The sequence below is a fragment of the Vigna radiata genome, chromosome 6 (genome assembly GCF_000741045.1).
Source record: "Vigna radiata var. radiata cultivar VC1973A chromosome 6, Vradiata_ver6, whole genome shotgun sequence".
Taxonomy (NCBI): Eukaryota; Viridiplantae; Streptophyta; class Magnoliopsida; order Fabales; family Fabaceae; genus Vigna; species Vigna radiata.
Window position 1 is genome coordinate 30,061,097 of NC_028356.1, and position 16,980 is coordinate 30,078,076.

At 31.1% G+C, this 16,980-nt stretch overlaps 2 protein-coding genes across 2 annotated transcripts; one reads left to right on the forward strand and one right to left on the reverse strand.

The window, feature by feature from the left end:
• Positions 1–3,545: 3,545 nt before the first annotated feature.
• LOC106763836 lies at positions 3,546–6,676 on the reverse strand. The gene is made up of 4 exons (XM_014647993.2): positions 6,441–6,676; positions 6,253–6,349; positions 4,709–4,929; positions 3,546–4,071 (listed from the first exon to the last, which is right to left on the reverse strand). The coding sequence occupies exons 2-4, from the start codon at positions 6,340–6,342 to the stop codon at positions 3,765–3,767; spliced, it is 618 nt and encodes a 205-aa protein (XP_014503479.1). The 5' UTR covers positions 6,343–6,349; positions 6,441–6,676; the 3' UTR covers positions 3,546–3,764.
• Positions 6,677–8,744: 2,068 nt separating this feature from the next.
• On the forward strand, positions 8,745–11,708 carry LOC106763839 (mediator of RNA polymerase II transcription subunit 36a). Its single transcript, XM_014647995.2, has 7 exons — positions 8,745–8,760; positions 9,239–9,552; positions 9,635–9,730; positions 9,829–9,906; positions 9,983–10,159; positions 10,980–11,048; positions 11,356–11,708. Exons 1-7 carry the CDS (start codon positions 8,745–8,747, stop codon positions 11,533–11,535), a joined length of 930 nt encoding a protein of 309 aa, XP_014503481.1. The 3' UTR covers positions 11,536–11,708.
• The last annotated feature ends 5,272 nt before the right edge of the window (positions 11,709–16,980 follow it).

Consider the following 16,980-nt stretch of genomic DNA (forward strand, 5'->3'; position numbering starts at 1 on the left):
ACACATGAGTTATAAAATGACAATTAAACACAATAAATCAAACAAATCATAAGCATACAAACATTAACTCTAGACTTGAACATCTTGATACATGTATTGACATCAGACTCTGGCGAGTTATGCACTTGCGGTGGTGGAACAACTCACCAACCCAAGTTACCACACACAAAGTTAGTTCGTCAACCATCTTAGGCCAAGGTAAAACCCTTAAACTATGATCTCTTGTTCCTTTCACCACATATCACACATTTCTCTACTTGAGATTGGATGGTTATTAGAGTGTTATGATAACTCCCAATATGAAATCCCTATATCAATACATATATACACTGCTTAAATCTCTTATCATAAACTTCTCTTTGAAATTTCCTTTCACAACATACTTCATTCACACATGGAGTTATAACATAATTCATAAAACATCACAATTTACAACGAAAATAAATAGCAACCATCGAAAACCAATTCAGATAAACAAAGATAAAAAAATCACAAAACTGGACATTGATGCTCAATGTGTGACACTCAACGCAAAAGCTCCCACAAAAGAGAGTGCTCAGTGTCAATTTCCAGTGCTTAGTGCCAGAAGACAAACATAGCTCTAGACGTGTAGTGGTCACTACGCTCAACGGTGCCTTATCACCGTTCAATGCCAAACTATTCACATTTTGGTTCACTCAACGTTACCAAAAATCTACACTTCACCAAGTTGTGATTTCATGAACCATATACCAACTCAAATGACAAATTTGGTATTTCTAACTCAAGGATTGATCCAAATATGTGTTTTAGTGTTCAAGGAGATGCCAATTTTCTCAAATGACTATAGACATTGGTTTATCAACCCAACATCAAATCAATCCATTAAATCAACAATCAATCATTTTGAACCAACAAATTTCAGTACTATTTCAACTAACCAGGATTTTATTTCATCCATTTCAAATACACAAACATAAGGTACTTTTAACAAATAGTCTCAACAGAAAAATTCCTATAATATACTACCAATTCTATACTAACTTAAATGTGTCAAACAACAACCTTAAATCTCAAAACAAAATTTCACAATCATTCAATTAAATAAAATACTAATTTCAACCAATCACATATCATCAAACTTGCACACACAAGTCAAATTATATCAAAACTTAACAATATTGGTATTTAACTTCCCTTACCTACTAGAAGTTCAAACCGGTCTATCGAACTTATAAATACTCCACCCACTCAAGGAATTATATATACTCTACAAACCATATAAACATGGTCAAGGTATGTCATTAGAATCACTAATCAATAGAGAGTCTTATAAAAGACTCACGTGACACATGTGGCATAACAATATACACATACATGGGAGAACACATAAACTAGAGAAAATAACAAAAATTAGCTCTTTTGAAATAACTTATTGGATAAACTTGAAGACTTTGTTTCAATGATCACTTAGGCACTCTCTACTCTTCAACCAGATGAACTATGAGTTAGAAGACTTAGAAAGAGGGTAGACAGTCTTCAGAAAAAGTGTTTAAAAAAGATGGTGTTCTTTTAAATCTCGTTAATTGAAATTCTATTTATAATTTGAACTTTTAATATTAAAATAAGCGAGTTTCATTATTTAGAACATCTTATCACATCTAATACTTTATTTTATAGGTTCTCACATCCTTTACATCATCCTAACTTGAAGCAAACTAATATTGTATACAAACAAAAGTTAATAATAAATGTTTTTTGGAATTAAATAAGATTGACAGAACTTAATTATTATTTAGGTTTAAACCTCTTTTTGGTCCCTAAGTTATGAGCGGATGTTCAGTTTAGTCCTTGCTTTTAAAAATATAAACCTTTGATTCCTAAGTTATAATAAATGTATCAAATGAGTCCTTTTTTGATGTTCATGGTCAAAGTACAAAGAGGAATCTAAAGTGTTGTTATTATTAAAAAACAAATCAGAGCAATCTAAAAATGTAGCCGTTGTTAAGAAACAACCAAAAACAGTATTTCAAGTTAAAAAAGGACTCATTTGATACATTTTTTATAACTTAGGGACCAAAGATTTACATTTTAAAAAACGGAGACTAAACTGAATATCCGCTTATGACTTAGGGACCAAAAAAGGTTTAAACCTATTATTTATTATTATTGTTAATTATACTTTTAAACATTTTTAAAAATAGTAAACAATTTATGATTATTAGTTGAACTTTTATTTTCTTTTAACATAATATTTAAATATTTATAAAATATTACTTTTTAATTATATTTAATAGATATCTATTAATATTATTCATAAATTTAAAACAGTTTCAAATATTAAATGATATAATTATTCTTTATATTGTTGTTAAACCGTTTATATATAGTTAAAAAATAAATTTAATAATTGTATTATTTACTGTTAAATTTTTCTCAATTCTGATGCTGGTTACTCATATATTGTTAGGATTGCGGGATATTAAATATGTATTATGCTACGATTTTTATTTTTCAAATAAGTTGTTGAAGATATCAGATAACATCTATCAAATCATAAGATGATATCGAACCTTGTTAACAACTTTTTAACAACGATGATTTATCATTATTTTATTAGTTTATTTAAATTTTTCTTTAAAAAAATATTTAAAATAAACTAATCATAAGTCACCACTGTTGGGAAAATGTTATAAAAGAAAATTGTTAAAAAAAATATTTTCTATTTGCTAAATGTAATCCTACTGTACATTAGACTTGAGCATATAAAATTTACATTGAAAACAGGATTTTAAGATTTTAAATAATTAACACTAATATCTATGATTATATTCCGATGTGATTCACTTTAACGATGTCGAAACACAAACTATACAATTTTAGCTTAATCTAGTTTGATCAATTTTAGTAAAAAGAAAAATGTAAAAGTTAGATTAGCCACAACAGGGAATTTGTTGTATGAAAGGGATCTCCATATACTTTACGAGATCAAATAATCTCAATGAACCAGTTTTATATATATGGTTTAAACCTCTTTTTGTTCCTTAAGTTATAAAGGACATTCAGTTTAGTCCCCATTTTTAAAACTGTAAATCTTTGATCCCTAAATTATAAAAAATGTATCAAATGAGTCATTTTTTTATGTTTATGGTCAAAGTACAAAGAGCAATCTAAAGTGTTGTTATTATCAAAAAACAAATCAGAGCACTATAAAGATGTAACCGTTGTTAAAAAACAACCAAAAACAGTATTTCAAGTTAAAAAATGACTCTTTTGATACATTTTTTTTTATAACTTAGAGGGATCAAAGGTTTACATTTTTAAAAATAGAGACTAAACTGGACATCCGCTCATAACTTAGGGACCAAAAAGAGGTTTAAACTTATATATATTTACAAAGTTCTCTGCAGTATTATTAAAGTACAACTTCAATACATTTCTCAACAAATAAATGATTAAATTGTTATATCAGAGATAAGACCAGTTGCCTTAAAGACCATAAACATTTCAAAAGGAAGAAAAAAGATCCATCTATAACAAGGTAGCTCTGATATAAAACTGGGAAATTCAAGGACTAAAAGAAGATAGATTTATAGAAAAGCAATCCAAATTACAAATAACTATGTGTTTCTGCAGTAGTGCTTAACCACTACATACTTTTGACGTAGAACAAACATTTAAAGTATGTACATTCAATATTTCATGTGAATGGTTCAGAATGATATATTTAAAGGAAACTGCAGAAGTAGCAATGCAACATTTATTTCTACTCTTGGCAGTGCAGTTCAGGAACTCCCCTTCAATCCTGAATCAGCATCATAATAATTATCAGAGGAGGCTGTGCCATATTCACCCTTGTCAACACCGTTGCTTTCTTCTTCAAAGAAATCCTCACGAGCATTGCCTGCTAACATAAGGGCAATCAACCACAGGAGAGATGAATCAAGGGACAGAAAAGCACCACCTCCAAGCAGACCAGTTTTGGCTGTAGGGCATTCATAGTGCACATCATGGTGTACATTGTGTGTAAGGTGAAGTTGTTCTGTGATCGTTGGCCATAACAGCAAAGCTGCAGCTAATCCAGCAGTGAACCTAGGTAGATACACCATTGCATATAAGGAAAGTCATTTATGAAAAGATGAGGACAGAATATACATTAGAAAGTCATAGTTATCTCCTTTTGCAATAACATTAAACAAAATTCAAAACCACATATTGGTAGGCTCCAATGTTTCCTGTGATGATTTGTTCATAGAATGCATGGTATTCCCAATATCAAGTGCAATGCAACTAATGTCACTATGATCAACAAAACAATCTTTTGCAAAGATTTTACAAGGGTGGTTCAATACTCTTAGTTCATCCATTACCATTCTACATTTAGCATGTCCTCAAATTGTTGGACCAACACAAGTGTTTTGTCAATTGACCAAAAGGAAGATCGTTTTTAAAATGTAAAAAATAAGTATTTCTGATGTTACATTGAATGAATCACAAAGTAATGAAAATAGGCTGAAAAATCTATGGCACACAAAATAAGCATGATAAAATAGCCACTCCTTTTCACAGTGAAGAATAAGATTCATAAATGTAATCTCAAACAACATCCCAAAAATGAGCTCCTAGTACAATCATTAATAAAAGAATTATTTATATCATGCATTATAATTTAACACCTGAACATTTAATAATGAGATTTGATAAACAAAGATCAGGAAGCAGTACTTACAAAGAAATGTTGAAGAACACGGTGAAAGTGGTGTGTTTAAACAGAACCCCTTGTGGAATTGACTTTCCTTTGTAAGGGTAAAACAAAGACAGATACCCCACCACAGTGGATGCAACAAGAAATGCTACAGAAAGATACCCCAATACAACAGTTCGATCTGCCGGGTACTTGCAGGTGACAGAGGCACCATTCAAACCAGGCACAGGTATTCCAGCAGCAGGCTGTAATGAAATAACAAAAGTATCACTGGAATCAGTATCACTGGTCAATACAGAAGAAAATAGCAACTGAATCAACAGAAAGCTTCAGAAAGAAATCACATTTAACCTGCAAAGAACAATCACGGCTCACACAAGGGACACAATACGCTCATAGATGTACATCGTGAGTCAAATCCATTTGATTACCTCTTATATGAAATGCACTTGAGAAGCCAAAAATATATAATGATTCTTAATAATGAAAAAGAATCTCCACAATGGTGTGCTCAGTTCCAAAAATATGTTTAGACCCTTTCTAAAACATGTTTCACAGATTTCAAATCTTGTCAATTTTTTCTTTATTTAGTAAATGTTTGTAATGAGTGTATTATATCATTAACCTTGAACATCAATAGTTTTAGGACTAGGTGGTTATCATTTGCAAAGAAATTTAGGAGTTGTTTGGTTTGTAAACACATTTTCTATCTCTATTTCTCGTTTTGTTTATCTGAAAATAGTTTTCATTTTCAATTTGCTAAGATTTGGAGAACTTGCTTGACTTTTACAACTTTTTTCATCTTCAACTTTTATCCGAAGCCATTGCCAAAGGTTCTGAGGTCAACGATGGAAACCAATATAAACTGGTCAGACCCCATTGTTCATTCTAATAACACAATGAATTTAAATAAAAAATCAAAAACATCATTCATTTTCAAATTTTGACCTTTTCTACGAAAAGGTTTTCAAATAAAATCTTTCAAAAATTTTAATCAAAGATATTTTCAGATTCGTTTTCCACTTTCTTTGAAAAAAAAAATAAAAAATACTCAGTAAACTGACACAATTCTACATGCACTTCGAGTGTTATTCTCCCATCAAACTTGAAGTTTTATCCTAGTAATACGTGATGACCTTCAAAGCAAATCTATGCTTCCCAGATTGTTGGAATGAAACATAAATACTGAGGGTGAAACTATAATCTGCCTGTGAATCAACACCAAATTCAACTAAGCAACTAAACAATTAAATCTGAACTTTATCTTAACAATTTCCCAACATCAAATTGGAGAAGCTTTTTGGAATTGTAATTATGGAGGAAAATTTAAGGTTTTTATGAGTGCCCCAATCCGCAATTAGGACCAGATCAATTTTCTGCAATACTAAGGTGGTCTCTCTCCAGAATCACACTTAAAAAAATAATACTTCAACAACTAAAACAATCATTTGACCATCATTTGACAAATTATATTATAATAATAGGAACCATGAAGTCATTTTTGGAGGCTTAAATATATTCTCAATTTATCATTCCCATTTAAGATTCAAAATGCTTGAAATTGTTACCTTCTTGTTTTCAGCAATAACTCCCAAAACGAAAGACACCACGCCCAAAAAAGACACAATCAGAGACATCTGTTTCATGGTAGCAGCCATCGTGACCCTGCGAGAACCCAATTCAAAATAATTCAGGGAAACTCAAACAGATGAATCTATTATAAACAATTGAAGAAAGGGTTTTCAAAAGGACGTGCCTTTTTGCAAATCTTCAAAGAGTCGAACCGATTCCCTCTGGTCTTCCGGATTTGTTTGTGAGAAAACGCGGATAAATTGGGAAGATATAAACAGAGTCAACTTTCAGTTACAAACAGAAGTCAACTAGCCTTGGAATATCAATGGAATTTGGATCAGAATTTTGGACAAATTCATCTTCTCTTTCAATTCTATCAACAACAAGAAGGGTAACAACTTATTACAGCTGTTCTTGATTAAGAATCATGTATTGTTTTACTCTCTTTTTGTTTTTAACTAAAACAAATATAACTTAATGTAGAAATTATTTAATTATGTGAATCTTTCTGCTTTAATTGTATCCTAATTTCTTTTAGGAAATTATTAATTATATATTTATACTCTACTATGTAACTCTTAATTTTATGCTATGATAATAACAAATAAAAATATAATTAAAAAATAATTATCTTTTATATCTACACTATCTATATTATTATATATATAAAAAAATCTTTTGATATTTCTATTTACTTCTCATTTTTATCATTTGAATAATTATTTTGTTAATTTTATTCTTTAAATGACTTTTTTTGAAATTGATATGTTTCATTTAATATTTTTTAAATTTAATCATTTTTTAAATTAAAATATTTATCTATAAAAATGATAAAAAGTATTTATCTTTAATTTTATACTTATAATAATAAATTTTTTATCGTTTTTTTATATCATAAAAAAATACACCAAGTAAGTACTTTTTTGTATACATTTCACTTCTCATTTTATTATTATCAATATAAACTACTCTATTAATCATTTTAATATTTAAATTTTGTAATTATTTTTTATAATTATAATAATTTTTTCCTAATATGAATTTAATATTTTTTTATTTTAATAATAATTAGAAAAAATAACTTTGGTTCATTATAATAAGATAAAATTATTGGTTAGTTATAATACAATAATATAATCGATACAAGTTCAGATCTTAAGTTTAACTTTTGCATACATTTTATAGTACATTTTTAAAAAATAATTTAAAATGTTATTTAGATAGAAAGTTTAAAAAGAAAATAATATATATTTTTGAAAAAATAGTTGAATAATTTGATTTTTCAAAATTAATGAATTTCAGTTGCATATAAATATGTGAAAATGTTCATAACTATTTCTTTCTCATTGATAATATCTTCATAATGTGTCACTGGTTTGTTTTTATTTTGTTAGTTATTTTTTTTCTTTTCTCATAGTAACTCTAGTTGTATTTGGAATATTTAAGTGAAAAACTTTACATAATTCCATTCAACAATATCTTTTACCAATGTGACCTAAAAAGAATCTTGAATAGTCCAAAAAAACACTTAAATCAATTATTTCAAAGATTAAATATTTTTTTCTCAGTTAAAATTGGAATTATTCTAGAAGTTAAAGAAAAAAAATGTTTAACCTTGTCTATAATCTTCAAACTAAAATATTTGTGGAAAAAATTATACTAAAGTATTAACAAAATATAGTTTCAACCGATACTAATGTTATTATTGTTCGTTGAATAATGTTTCCAAGTTTCTTATCATTATTGGAATCTATCGGTATATGATATATTATCTATTTTAGAATGTAAAATTTCATTATAATTTTATATTTAAAAGACATTTTGAAAAACGAAAAAAGAAGAAGAAATATTTAAATAATATTTGCCTCAATTCTAAATAAATTATTAGACAAAAAGTGTTTATTGAGAACAAATGAATATCTCGAATTAAAAATATCGAAATATCAAACTATTCAATATTAAAATAATCATTCTATAAATTTTTCTATAAATTTTTTTGTAATAACCAACTAAGTCTACAAAACTTCATACCTCAATCACCTATAGAATAATTTTTTTCAAAAAAACTATGAAATGTGATGTCAAAACTCATCGATAAAAAAATAAAAGTAAAATTTTCAAAAATTAAAATCACAATTTATCCTGATAATTTATCACATATAAGTAATTTGTGTTACAGTGATATTTCAGATTATGAACTAAAGAAATTAATGATAATTTTATAAAATTAAAGCATTTTTTTTTTTCTAAAAATGAAATGAAAGATCACCTAAAGGAAGATTGGGCTTATTATCCCATTAAAACGTGGGGAAGGTATAGAAAATGGGCCGGATCATTTGGGTGTGATTGTGACCCGCTAGGGTTAAGGTGGTGCTCTGCTATTTGTCCTATATAAATTCAAAACCTTACTTCTTAAACCCTAACTATCAACTTTCAGCTATACGATTTCCACTTCACCTTTAGCTCTTTGCAACCTCTGCTCTCCAAGATGGCTCCTCCCAGAGGTGATGATACACCTTTTATGCATTTGTTATGAACAAAATGTTTTTCTTTTCTTCTGGGCACTCAAACGGTGTAGTTTATGCACTTTACATTGAAACTTTTTGTATGGTTTTTGCTTGCGGATTCCTTGTACTTTGATGATTTTTCATTTTGTTGATAGAGAAAATACGGTTGTTGTTCATATATTTTAAATTTGAACTGTATTTCACGGTCTTTCCAAATGATAATATTTACTCTCCTGTTTCCTTACTCTTCAATGAATTTTTTCGGCTTGTGATAATTTTTCTGTTGTTGATAAGAAAGTTATGATTATTATTTAGATACTTGACATTATAATTTTATGAAATGGTCGTTGGTAACAGGTTATTTTGCACCCACTCCTCTCTGCATGTTTTTTATTTTGTTTGTAGTTTTCAGTCATTTTTTTTATAGAAGAATGTAGTAGTGGTAACAGCTTTGTTTTTGTTTAAATTTATGCAGGTCGTGGTGGTGGCGGTGGAGGTTTCAGGGGTGGTAGGGGTGACAGAGGTAGAGGAAGAGGCGGTGGTGGAAGAGGAGGAGATAGGGGTACGCCATTTAAAGCCAGAGGTGGTGGGAGAGGAGGAGGCAGGGGAGGTGGACGTGGAGGAGGTAGAGGTGGTGGCCGTGGTGGAATGAAGGGAGGGAGTAAGGTCGTTGTTCAACCACATAGACACGGGGGTATTTTTATTGCCAAGGGTAAGGAAGACGCCCTTGTCACTAAGAATCTTGTTCCTGGTGAAGCTGTTTACAATGAGAAAAGAGTCACTGTTCAGGTTATTTTCTTTCTCAATCTCCCGCACCCTGTCTGTTTTTGAACTATTAGATGAAGGTTACAACTTAATTTTCAATTTTCAGAATGAAGATGGTTCCAAAGACGAGTACAGAATTTGGAATCCCTTCCGCTCGAAGTTGGCTGCTGCCATCCTTGGTGGAGTTGATAACATATGGATTGTAAGATCTTTACTCGTTACCCTTACACTGATTTGATTATTTCCTTTTATTCACTATTCTAACATTTTTCTTTTTCTTTTGCCTTGTACCTTGTAAAGAAACCCGGTGCCAGAGTCCTTTACTTAGGAGCTGCTTCTGGCACAACTGTTTCTCACGTTTCTGACATTGTTGGCCCAGTACGTATATTCTGAATTACACAATGTTAGATTTGTGGCAAAAAATAGAAGGCCTGATTATATTCTTTGTATACAGACAGGAGTTGTCTATGCAGTTGAGTTTTCTCATAGAAGTGGACGTGATTTGGTCAATATGGCAAAGAAGCGTACTAATGTTATACCCATTATTGAAGATGCCAGACATCCCGCTAAGTACAGGATGTTAGTTGGTATGGTTGATGTCATATTTTCTGATGTTGCTCAGCCTGATCAGGTGTGGTTTAAATATCTTAATCATTCTTGAGAGTTTCTTCAACCTCACCTTACTAGTTTTTCAAAACTGTGATTTACTTCAATCCTTGTGCCATGTGATTATTGTTTATTGCTTTCAATTCATTCACTCTTCTGTTTGGTTGGCAAACACTTACATTGCGTGTGTATATTTTTCTTGTTTCCACACCTTTACATTTGTAAAACTTGTATTAATTTGTTATCTTGCTATTTTCTTCGTGTATTAAAATTTTATTTGAATAGTCTTTTCAATTGGAACAATCGGTGCTTCGGACAAGTTACTCGGATTCCCCTTCAAGGCATCCTTGTTGATGCAGACCCGGGTTTCTGAAGCACATTGATTTCAGTGTTTTAATTTTGTTGTATAAAGAACTTTGTTTTTTTTTAATATGGACTGTCTCATTGGTTTTAATTTTATTTGCTTGTTTGTGTACCAATTTTAATATGTGCACATGACGAGGTACTCGGATTCCCCTTCAAGACATCATGAATGATGCATACTCGAGTTTCTGATGCACTTCAATTTGTCTTTTAAATGTTTTTTTTTCTTTTTTAATAAACAGCGTTCCGCTGTTATTTTGTTGCATTTTCCCCATTCTGTATTAAAGAATGTTTTTTACATTTTCATATTTAGATTAATGAGTTTGAAGCGTATACATACCTACTTTTGATTTTAATTCGTGGATTATTTACTTTTTTTAACCTTTTGCTTCAAATAGAAGATTAAAGCTCACATAATAGTACGAAACTTTTAGTTAGTGTAAATGTCAGCCTTGTTATGGTTTATGTTTTTACAATTGCAGGCAAGGATTTTGGGGCTCAATGCTTCATATTATCTCAAAGCGGGAGGTCATTTTGTTATTTCAATCAAGGTATGATTCTTTCACTATATTTTGTTGTCTCTCAATTTGGTGAACCTGTGAAAAAGGGTGATCGAAGGTTCCCACTCACTGACGCTACTTTTTTAGCATGGGTCTATTACGTAACACAAGAAACTTGTGGATGTGTAAAGGGGCTCATCATTTAATTAGACTATTTGAAGGAGATAAATATTCATGATTGGGTTAAATCAATGCTCTTGGACATTGTTTGTTGTTGTTTGGTAAATGACTATTAATTGTTATTTTGTGTGTGAATGAATGGTGGTCACTTGCTAAATCATCCTCATTGTTATGTTAGGCTAACTGCATAGACTCAACAGTTCCTGCGGAGGCAGTGTTTGAAAGCGAAGTGAACAAGTTGAAGGCTGATCAATTCAAGCCATTCGAGCAAGTCACCCTTGAACCATTTGAGAGGGACCATGCTTGTGTTGTCGGTGGATACAGAGTGCCTAAGAAGAAAAAAGATATTGCTGCGTAGATTTTGCTTAGTCAGAGTAGCCACCAGGAGGCGTGTACCAATCTCATTTCATGAGACTTTTGTTAATTATCTTAAAAATCTGTCTTCAAACAGCTCTGTTTTGACCAAAACTTTGTACCTTTAATAGTTAATTAGTATTCAAGTAGTCTGCCGACACATTATCTCTTTTCCAACTTTCTTCACTTTACTCTTCTCATCTCACCCTCTGTTTTCATTATTCACTCTCTGTCGCTCCCCTTTTGATGATTATGGTTCATATTTTTTTTTCATTTTTGTTGTATGGATTTGATTTACCTGGAAGTTTGTTTATTTTCCTCTCTATTTTCCATTTTCTTTCGTTTAAAAGATCTTTAATTTTTTTGGACATTAGGGTTTTCACAGGATATTTTTTTTTAATCTTTTTTATACATTTGTTGTATGTTCATACTTCATTTTTTTCTTAGCTGTTTTACAGTCTTTTTAACTTACTGGGTTCCTTTTTATGCAAATTATTTATATCAACCTTTCTGTTTTTCTTTTTTTTTTTCATATTGAGTTGTCAACCTTTCTGTTACTTTTCGTTCATTTATTATGCACTATTGATTGATTAAACCATGTGATTTTGATATGTATGAATTTTTACTCATTTTTTATTTTGGATTGCATATCTTGACTATCCTGTTTCATTTTTTTCTAATTTTTTGTTTTTAACATGCATTGGTGGGTGATTTTGTGTTGACATATTTTATTGTGTCAATAAAAACATCATGGAAGAACACAATTTTGGCATAAAAATCATATTTTTTATTCACTTTTATTCTGCCTGTCATAGTTTCATGTGAACATGTGTTATTATTTAATGTGATTTTTCTGAAAAATTGTTGCTTTAAACAATTGGCTGATCTTTTAGGGGTTGACATTGTTGAGATTGTTAACACCAAATGAAATATATAGTCTACATTTTAAAGTTATTTTTTATTTTTTCTTTATTAAAACCAGGGTTAAATATGTTTTTAATCCGTATACTTTGGGGCGATTTTGGTTTCAGTCTCTTTTTCAAATTAAGGTATAATTTAGTCTTTCAATTTTAAAAAATTCTAATTTTAGTTCTTTTTACCAAAATTTAACTTTTTGTTGTTGTTTTGTTTCTTAGTTAACATTGAAACAAAAATGTGTGAAAGTGTAAACAATTCAAATGTTATAATGAAAGACTAAAATCAGAAGAAGGACTAAAAACCAAAATCAATCCAAAGTATAGGAACTAAAAACATATTTTCCCTTTTGCTGTTTTATTCTTCAGTTTTTTTATTGTTAAGTTATTCCTCTTTTTACAACATATGTAAAATTCATATTTAAACATATGTAAAATATTATTTCTTATTTTTATATGATTAACGGTATATCAATTTAACTTTAAGATTAAATTCATATTAATACTATTGTGGTTTGAACCTGAACTTTGATTGATACAATCGTATCATGTGAAATTTCAATTATGATTTATTTTTTGATGTATTTTAATTATTATACGTCTTTCTGTCTTTAAGCCTTTTCTTATTTTTACTATTCCTATTTTTACTGTCAATTATAACATCTTAAAATATTATTAAAGTGAAATGCATACGATAATCGAGTCATTATAAGAAAATAAACTTAAAAACAAGATTTACACATGTAAAATTATGACTTTCCAATTAGTTTACCCTTACCTCTTGTTGCAAGAGACATAAAACACAAAAAATAAATAAGAGTAAGTTAATGATAAATTTTTTTATTATAAAATAATAAAACTTTCATTATACATTACACACATAATAATTATACATCATAAAAATATCATAATATTAGACTTGATTCATTCAAATATAGTATAAATGTAAAATTAAGATTTGATTATGGATGTCACACATAATAGGTAAAGCCCCTATTATGTGTCATACAACGTTGGTCCGTAAATGTCTTTAATCAAGGTAAAACCCCTACACTAAACCTCCTACTATTCTTGATGGCATAACCGACAACTTTTACTTGAGTTGAGATTATTGAGAGCATCAGGATAAACTCCCCAGTACAAAGCTCCATACATCCATACAACAACAACATAGGGGACCACCATGTAATCTCTCTACGAGGGTCATGGAATTTCGTCCATCAATATCATTCACATAATCAACCACTTATCCATCATCATAATATCCTTCTCATAATCATATATACATATACTTCACATAAACATTGCATACTATAAAAAAGAAACCTCTGATTCTACATTAAACAACTATAAACACCCTTACAAGTCATCAGAAGTTACATAATAACATAATTTTCTTTATGGCATCTTGATACCACATTTAGGTAAGAAAAACAACTTGGAAACCCTTACCAACATCTTCAAAAGGGTCCAAAACCTCAAAAACAACCTAAAGAACGTCCAAAAATGATATATAGAACCCTGAAAACTGGTGCAGTGGTGCTCAGGGACACCTAGGGGGTGCTCAGGCGCCTAGGGGTTGGCGCTCAATGCCCTTGCCAATGGAAAGGGGTGCTCAGTGCTAGCTCCTTTGGAATGGGGCACTCAGGGGACGCCCAAGCCCCATGACAACACCTAAAACACTTCAAAAACGAATTTTGATGTTGTCTGAAATTTTTCTATTGATCAAGTTGGTTCCTTAAACATTAAAACTGATAGGAAAACATACTTATAAGTGAAAATAAGCATCAATTTAATCATTAGACTCAAGATTAGTTACATCAACTAGTTCTTGACACTCCAAAGCACCTATATTCATATTTACACCCTATACATCAAATTTCTGCAACCTAACTAGTTGAACAAGCCCTAATAGACCCGATAATAGATTACAAATATCACTTATAATCCAAAACTTCTAATTTGAAATCTCACTGGTTAAAACTAGGGATGGCAACAGGTCGGGTTCGGGCTGGATAGTGTGATACTCGAACCCAACCCGCATTTACAAAAGTGTACTTGTTATTCGATCTGCTACTCGTCGGGTATCCGCATAAAAAAAACCCGCAGATATCGTCGGGTATCCGCATAAAAAAAACCCGCAGATATCCATTGGATACCCGTTAACAGTGTCTGTATTATTATCCAAGCCCAAGTTCTGACCCAAACTCTATTTTTCTTTCTTTTTCAAAACTTATAAACCCTATATCTTCACTTCAAAACTCAGATTTACACCAAAATATTTCATATATGCATCAAAACATCTCAGATCTGCACTTAAGGATCTTAGATCTGCACCAAAGCATCTCAGATCTGCACTAAAGGATCTCAGATCTGCACCAAAGCATCTTAGATTTGCCTCTCGTTGCCGCTCCCGATGTGATTCAGCCTCTCAAGCTCTGTGAATGCGATCACCTGCTACTACTGGCTTCATCGTTGGTCGTGGGCGGAGCCGTCAATGGTGGAAGAAGAAGATGCAAACATTGTGACAACAGTAACGTGAGGTCTTTGCAGTGTGTGATTCTTGTTATTGGTAGGTGGGGAAAGAAGAAGGGAAAACAAGTTTGAGAGAGAAGAGAGAAGAAGAAAGAAGAAGGGAAGGAAGTGTAAGAGAGAAGAAGAAAGAAGAAAGGAAGGAAGTGTGAGAGAGAAGAAGAAAGAAGAAAGGAAGGAAGTGTGAGAGAGAAGAAGAAAGAAGAAGAAGGGACGTTTACTTCACTTTCCTCTGCACCACCGTGAGGCAAAATTAAAAACAATATTTTAATTATTTTTTAATTTCATAAACGGGTAGCGGATACCCACGGGTACGGATAGTGTGATATCCAAACCCAACCCGTTAACAAGTGGGTATTAAATTACCCGCTACTCGTTACCTGTGGGTACCTCTTGCCCGCGGATACTAAATACATGTCACGGATTTTGCCCGCGGATATCCGTAGGTACGAGTTTTACTGTCATCCCTAGTTAAAACTCCTAAAATGGAACCTAAAATCATATAAAACTCAACATTTCAACTACTAATTCATTTTACCTCATATTTCTCTTAACTAAGAGCCTAGAAAATTTTCAAAATACCATTAAACAACCCCAAAACATAATTTCTCCCATTAGATCATTACTTCCAAGTTTCACTCCTCAAAACCCCATAATTTGATCTCAAAACCAACCAAAACACCATTAAAGTACTACTAACTCTTCCTAGATTAGATTTCAACTAATTAACAACTCCAACAAGTATTAATTCACTTCCAAACATACTCTAAAACAACATTTACCCCTTCTAACCCCTAACACAAAAACTCACATACCAAAACCCTCAATATTTGACCAAAAACACTTACCATTCAGCTTAGTTCAATCCCCCACCGTATTTAACCCAAAACAACACCAATACACATCTCAATAGCACCATCCATCATAAGATTCAAAGTTTAACATAAAATCATACAAGTCTACCAACAATCATGAGATCAAACACAATTACACAACCACAATTCATTTTCTAAAACACTTCAAAATTCAATAACAAACATTTTACAAAAATTCAACAATATACATCACTTTCACAAACTACCAAACAATTATTTCATCAAAAGAAATATAACACTAGTTTCCCTTACCTTACACTGACGCCATAAAACTCTAAGAACGAACACCCTTTGCTTCCCGCACAAAGAACTCTAGAAACACATACGATACATCAAATTGATAACGATATGAGTCCTTAGGACATCTGAGGGACAAAAAATTAGGAAAAAAGTAACTAAAGACACATGCAACATAGACCACTATGCATGATCTCAAAATAAGAATGAAAGAAAAAAATGATCCAAAACTTACTTCCTTTATTCTAAAAATTGATCGGATAGATGTGGAGATTACTCCACCGTGATTGTTACCAATAAGGAGTATTGGTAAATCTTGAAGGAAATTGTTTTGATGATGCTGCAAGAAGTTTTATTTGAAGAGAACTTTAGAATTATTTAAAAGCAATTTGTATAAATTAATGTAGTAGGAAAGTCTTAAATAAATTGTAAACATTGTATTTTCTACTGCAATAATCGATTATGGACAAGCAATAATCGATTATCACTTGTATTTTCACTACAATAATCGATTATGGAAAGCAATAATCGATTATCACAAGTCCTTAAGGAATAATCGATTATCATTTCATATAATCAATTATCACATTTTGAAATACCTGTAACGGACTTGAATAATCGATTATCACTTACAATAATCAATTATTTGTGGCAGTTGGGAGATGACCTTTCAGATTCTGACCCTGGGCTTATATATAGGTGCTTTGAGAACTTCAGAAAGTAACGTTCTTGAACTGAGAAGCCTAGTAGAACACTGTTTGTCAGAGGAAAGTTCTCAGAAGCTTTGTTCAAGGTTCCCTTGCTTGGTCTCGTGAAAGGAGAGGCTCGCGTATCGTGTGTCGATAGTCGGAGCAGACTCTCTTCGAGTTAGCAAGGTGCTCTGCCTGGTCT

What these genes read in the sequence shown, in the direction of transcription:
- LOC106763836 (XM_014647993.2), bottom strand. Translation starts at nt 6,342, where the DNA reads ATGGCTGCTACCATGAAACAGATGTCTCTGATTGTGTCTTTTTTGGGC. An exon ending in TTATTGCTGAAAACAAGAAG is followed by an intron (nt 4,930 to 6,252) that starts GTAACAATTTCA and finishes ATTTCATTACAG; the next exon opens with CCTGCTGCTGGAATACCTGT. An exon ending in GTGTTCTTCAACATTTCTTT is followed by an intron (nt 4,072 to 4,708) that starts GTAAGTACTGCT and finishes GTATCTACCTAG; the next exon opens with GTTCACTGCTGGATTAGCTG.
- LOC106763839 (XM_014647995.2), top strand. An exon ending in GAGTTGATAACATATGGATT is followed by an intron (nt 9,731 to 9,828) that starts GTAAGATCTTTA and finishes TACCTTGTAAAG; the next exon opens with AAACCCGGTGCCAGAGTCCT. An exon ending in ATTTTGTTATTTCAATCAAG is followed by an intron (nt 11,049 to 11,355) that starts GTATGATTCTTT and finishes TTGTTATGTTAG; the next exon opens with GCTAACTGCATAGACTCAAC.